The 6,241-nt window shown below is 38.1% G+C and overlaps 1 protein-coding gene across 3 annotated transcripts; it reads right to left on the bottom strand.

The window, feature by feature from the left end:
- Positions 1-3,992, bottom strand: myf6 (myogenic factor 6). 3 transcript variants are annotated; one of them, XM_054624459.1, is made up of 4 exons: positions 3,978-3,992; positions 886-1,435; positions 318-411; positions 1-237 (listed from the first exon to the last, which is right to left on the bottom strand). In XM_054624459.1, exons 2-4 carry the CDS (start codon positions 1,396-1,398, stop codon positions 128-130), a joined length of 717 nt encoding a protein of 238 aa, XP_054480434.1. In that variant the 5' UTR covers positions 1,399-1,435; positions 3,978-3,992; the 3' UTR covers positions 1-127. The 3 variants fall into 3 exon arrangements, with proteins under 3 accessions (XP_054480434.1, XP_054480435.1, XP_054480433.1); XM_054624460.1 differs by lacking the exon at positions 3,978-3,992 and adding an exon at positions 3,894-3,969; XM_054624458.1 differs by lacking the exon at positions 3,978-3,992 and adding an exon at positions 3,894-3,967 and having other exon boundaries at positions 886-1,715.
- Between the last annotated feature and the right edge of the window lie 2,249 nt (positions 3,993-6,241).

Here is a 6,241-nt window from a genome sequence, read left to right on the forward strand (position 1 = left end):
GTACAAATGAGGACTACATAACAAACAGAAGCCAGAATGGCTGAATATAGCGGAAATAATTTAGAGATAAATAATTAAAATTTTAAATTTTAAAAATCGCTGGCAGGTCGAGGTCTTCGGGTTTGTTTCAGTTTTCTGAAACGTCCTCGCTGATGTTGTTTTTATCGCCATTGGTGATGCTGTCCACGATGGAGGACAGACGCAGGAGGCTGGAGGCTCCAGAAGACTCGCTGGTTCCTGAACACAAAGGACATTAACAATAGTTTCATGTTATGTGTTTATTTACAGTTGATTTGTACCTTTGTTTGTTTATGTACCTTCTCTCTGGTTCATCATTGCTGCAGTGGAATGGTCCGCAGAGGTCGGCCAGGTCTCGGAGGACTTTTTCCAATGGTACTCATGACTGGACACCTGTAACAACACACACATCACATGTTATCCGTTCATGTGTTAGGTCAGTTAATATTAATCATCATGCATAAACATAAGTATAGTTCATCAAATTGGCAATTGACAAACTGAAAAACACTCAAAAAACAGGCCTGATACATTTGAAAGACATAAAAAGCCATATAAAAATGAAAAATCATAGGTATATACTGACAGGAAAATATATAAAGTGACTAAGATTAACATCAGTGACTTACTCTTTATTATTCTGTAAGTGCCAAATGGAATAGAAGTAAATAAAAGTCAAAATAATGTCATTAAAATAGCACCACAGACACCATTCAAGTCCATGCAGTAATATTATAGCAATGTTATCGATGCAACAGGGAATAAAAGTGCATCATGAAGTCACCATGACGTCATTATAAAGTCATCTGAATGCCCCAGGCCCACTGACAGACATCATGGGAATATATAGCCATGATCATATCTTACACTGTGCTCTTTGAACTTGTGGGATGATCCGTTTTGCGTTTTCTCCTGCTCGTCCAGCGTCTGCAGCAGCTCCTGTAACCTCTCGATGTAGCTGATGGCGCTGCGTAAAATCTCCACCTTGGGTAGCCTCTGGTTGGGGTTGGCCACGGTCTTCCTCTTCAGCACGTCGAAGGCCTCGTTGATCTTCTTCAGCCTCCTCCTCTCCCTCAGCGTGGCGGCCTTGCGTCTGTCCGTCGGCGCCGACCTCCTCTTGCAGACCTTACAGGCCCACATGAGGCACTGGCCGTCGCAGTGCCGGAGGCCCGGGGGGGCCAGCACGTGCTCCTCCCCGCTGCTCTCCCCTCCGGTTTCGGACTGAACGTTGTCCTGGCCCGGGGACAGCGGGCTTTCGTTGCCGTTGTAGAGAGGAGACACCCCGGACATGTCCAGGTGCTGCAGTGGTCCATGATCCCCTTCCTCCAAATAGCGCAAATCATTGAAAAGATAAGGGTTGGTCTCAAAAAGGTCCATCATATTGTTGCTCCCCTCTCTCTGTTTTGACAGTGGGACTCTGGCATTTAAACAGAGCAGCAGGGACACAAGTCACCAAGCTTATATATAGAATGTGAAACTCTACCCAACACTTTGGCTGCCACACTCAAGCATCTTCTCTTTTTTTTTCTCTTCTCTCTTTCAATGGCTCTTTACAACCACACTGACTTTGTGCAGGGAATGCATGCATATACATTAAGGTTTATTGAAACGTCATCTCAGGTTTCATGACAGGTGCTTCAAATGTCTGCATCCGGACAAAATGGCAGAGCACAGAGATATTTTCCCCAGTGCTGCCACTGAGAAAGTGAAAAGACATAATACTCTTGTTAAACAGTCAACACATCAACATTTCATAAAACACTCTTTTAGTAAGGATAATAAACATCCGTTTATTATCCTTACTTTCATCAAGTTTGCTTTTTTAAATATTCAGGCTGTTAATAATAACTTTATTAATAATAATAACTTTATTTATATAGCACCTTTAAAAACAGAGTTTACAAAGTGCTTTGACAGACAAAGCGGAAAAAGCAAAGCAATAAAACAACAGAAATCTCAACAATGAGGCCCAACAAAGCAAGATTAACTGTTGTAAGAGTTAAACCCACATAAATCAGTATAATATTTGAACACAGTAAAACCAATGGATACTATAGAAATGAACTAATAAATGAAATAAATAAAAAATAAATAGAGTAAAATAATTTAGAAAAATAATTTAGTTAAACCATTTATAAAATAAAGCATTAAAGCGACACCATCACATAAAACTCAAACACTGTTTGTAGCTAAACCTGCGAAAAGTAATGTTCTGTAATTTGTGTAATTTCTAAAGAAGGCAACAAGACTAGATATTGGAAATCAGAAGAGTTCTGGTTTTCATTTGTAGTCTAAGAAGTATTGGGCAATGACATTCCAGCAGGGTTTGGTTAGAATACAGTGAAACAGGAGACTGATGTTTGTGTGTTCTGTGAAACAAGAATTGAACGATTACTTTTTTGTCACAAAACTTCTGTAGCTATTTTAACCCAAAAAGTTGACTTGCTTGTCACGTTAATTCCTTATGTAAGTAACGGCACTTCTGTTGTCATGTTAAACTAGTCGTTGGTTTATTTGTCATGTAACTTCCTTACATAAGTAACCGCATTTCCATTTTTTTCACCCAAACGTTGACTTTTTTTGTGACAAAACGCCACTTCTGTAGTTATTCAAACCCAAACGTTGACTTTTTTGTCACGTAACTTCCTTACATAAGCAACTCCACTTCATATTCCAATCCTTATAATCAGATTATGGTATTTTATTATGGTATATCTTGTTTGTGTTACCCAAAGTGTTACCCAAAAATGACAAGCATGTTATTCAGGACAATAGGCTATACAGGTCAAACATACTGCCCAACATCTTATTTAAGGTAAAAGTGACCAGTTGTTCCCACTGTGAGTAAAAAAATCATCCACGTACAGGAGCCATATAATCCTTAAACACACTTTAGATGTGTTGTGCCTGTTCTAGCCGGTGGGAATGGTATAGCCGATTGTAACTTGTAGAAAATCCCAACATAAATAGATTGGAATGTGCAGTGTCAAAACAGCTTTGTGAAATGCATGCATGGGATGTTTAAAAATAGAAACGTGGCTCATTCATCTCAGATTCATAAAAGAGATAAGAGCCTGTGAGGAGGTGATATATAGCTGGCGGCATGTTTGCTGCAACCTGAAAGGTCTACAATTGGAAACTTCATCGGCGGGAATGTGGATTCCTATTTTTATATTACTGCAGTACTAGTGGGGTTTTACTTTTACCCTGAATGTCCCCCCCCCTCCCCCCTTCCTCACTCCAGGCTTCTGTTACGTTGTTGTGGAGTCACGGAGGCTTTTCATCATTTGTCAGGCCAAGGTGTCAGAAACACTATTACCAGCCAACATGGTATCTCTTAATACATTCACGTCATATCACACAGACAGAGGAAAAAGTATTCATATCAGCCTTGTGGTTTTAATACCAATTCATATCTCTTAATCATATTTACTTCAACGACAAACTGGTGGCAAAAATGCTGCAAAGCCACCATCAAAAACAGGTATATAATCCAATACACTTTGTTCATATCCTATTTTACTTCTCAACAAACCACTGCAAATACGACAAAAAAGCTAATTCCTTAATATCCGATACTGTTTCTAAGGTGAGTAAAAGGCTTGAAAAAAGGTAAACAATCTTTTAATAACGTGCCAAAGTGTCCAAAGATATAATAAAAGAGGATTTTCCGAGTTCTTCATGTTCTGACAACATTGAAAAAAATGCACCATATCTCAGTTGCTCAATTTAGACTTTTTAAAACACACATCTTATCATTGTAGGTCTGTGTAAATTATGCCAATATGCACAAAAGTAGATTTACCAATCCACTGATTTTGCAAATAGCAAATAGTTTCTAAAGTAAAATGAGGAAATGTTTTTTATTAACATACCTGCAAAGTAATAAAACACTGAAGATTCACTGTTCATGTATTTGTTTTCCTACAATATTAGCATTGTGGCAAAGCATCAATAACCTTTTTATGGTTGCGTTTCAGCAACTCAACCAGATGCAAGAACCAGGACACAAAGCATTTTATACCCCCCAGCCCTGCAGGTGCATAATTAATGTTATTGATTACACCTGTGTGTGTTTCCTGCTGCGTCAAAATGTGGCCCATTGTATTTCTGTCTCTGCATGGAATATCTGTTGATTAGAAAGTTACTTCAACAAGCTGCTTATACGCTCAGCACCATGTTACATAAATTGATTACAAAAACCAGCACATGACACCTATTCATAATATAAAGGGACATAATGTTATAATTAACATTTTGAGCCTAATTAATGTTGCACATGTGCCGCTATTTCCTCACTGCAAATGCAGCAGGACAGAATGTGAATGTATATTTCATTTTCAGAACATAGAAACCTGATAAAAATGCTGAATAAACTTGAATCCTGCTGTCAGTGGTGTTAGAATAGAAAGCACACTTTTCAAGATACGTATGTTGTATGTTTTTTTGTTTTTTTTACCCTGAAAGGAGGTATTCCCGGAGGCAGTCACATGTGGAAAACAATATAGCTTTTATTATTGGTATGCTGTTTGTGAGATTGCCACGCAGCAGAAATCGTATAGCGGGAAGTGTGTGTGTGTATGTGTTTGTGCCTCTGAATGTGGTGCATTAAGTTCTCCAGAGTGGCAGGTGTTGGTATCTGAGTGTGTTTTGTCAGGTGAAATAGATTTTGCATCCCATAGTTACCATAAAAATCAAAACAACAAGTCATTTTCTTATTCTCATGTAAACAAATAGTCACGGTGCAAAAGGAAAAATGCCAAACAATGATGAATGAATGATAATGAATATATAAGATAAACAGTTGGCTGGTTAATAAAATGTATATCAAAATGAATGAATGTAATAGGCGTCGATCAACGCGCACACTTTTCAGAGTTGAATGGAGTCGTGTCCCTGCTGTGCCCCGATCGTGTATTCTCTCCCCGGGGCTACTGTGCATCCTGAACCGGACCATAAATTCCCGTCAGTGTCAAGGGGGTTGACGCTTCAGCTGTCAGGGAGAATCATGGGAGAGCCTGGGTAGAAACTCAAACTGGAGGAGCTGGCCTCTCAGGGAAAGGAGGTGGAGTCAGGATGGACTGAAGGAAGCGTAAATCTATCTAATCCAATGAAGTTTGGAGTCAACTGCTCTGCAGACTGAACTCTGCATGGAAATACTGAAAACGTACAATGATATCTGAGTGTGTATGTAGGCCAGTGGTTCTCAAATGGGGGTACGTGTACCCCTGGGGGTACGTGAAGGCACTCCAGGGGGTACGTGAGATTTTTAAAAAATATATTTAAAATTAGCATCCATTCAAAAATCCTTTAAAAATTGTTATTTAATAAATATTCAATAAAATATAAGTGTAAGTTCATAAACTGAATTTAATGCAACAATGCAATCGTCAGTGTTGACAGTTTAATAAATCAGACACTGATGGCAGAGCGCTGTGTATTACATCCTTTTTTTCAACCAAAAATGCTTTGCGCTGGTTAGGGGGTACTTGGCTAAAAAAGTATTTCACAGGGGGCACATCACTGAAAAAAGGTTGAGAACCACTGATGTAGGCTATGAGCTGACACAATAACCGTATTTAAAAGTGTGGTATGACATAACAGTTGTGTGGCAATGGTAAATAAAAATATTATTTTACAGCAATTAATCTGCAATCACTAAAACAGAATAGTTTTACATTTGATATATCAGCAGCTCTAAACCTCACTATGTCTTCTATATATATATTCATTGTATTGCCTTACATCCTTTAAATTCCTTCTTACAGTTGTTTTTACAAATTTAAAAAACACAATTCAGCATTTCAGGTCATAAACTCCAGAAAAAAAAAAAAAGAGTTGGGTAAAATATGTTCATGTGGGTTTATCCTCCTTCATCCCTGCTTCAAACCACATAAAATTCATGAGGAAGAAAAGTAAGTCTTTCTGCAGTTTGGCAGAACCTTCAAAAAAACCTTCAAAAAAAGTAGGACAATATCCCAGCAGGTTCAAATGTTTTTTCATAGTTTTTCAACAGTTGATAGTTTGTTGGGAGAGTAGTGAGTAAGGGGCAATAGATTAAGGGACAAACAGATTCATTCTTACTTTATTGATCTTTTTCTTTTCTTTAAAAGCACAACAAAACACTTTCGTATTTTAGGAATATGTTAACAGATTAACCTTTATTTTGGTGAAATGATTGGAATTGACATTTGACAAAGTCAAAGATCAGTATATAAGGACA

Source organism: Anoplopoma fimbria, chromosome 23 (genome assembly GCF_027596085.1).
Source record: "Anoplopoma fimbria isolate UVic2021 breed Golden Eagle Sablefish chromosome 23, Afim_UVic_2022, whole genome shotgun sequence".
Classification (NCBI taxonomy): Eukaryota; Metazoa; Chordata; class Actinopteri; order Perciformes; family Anoplopomatidae; genus Anoplopoma; species Anoplopoma fimbria.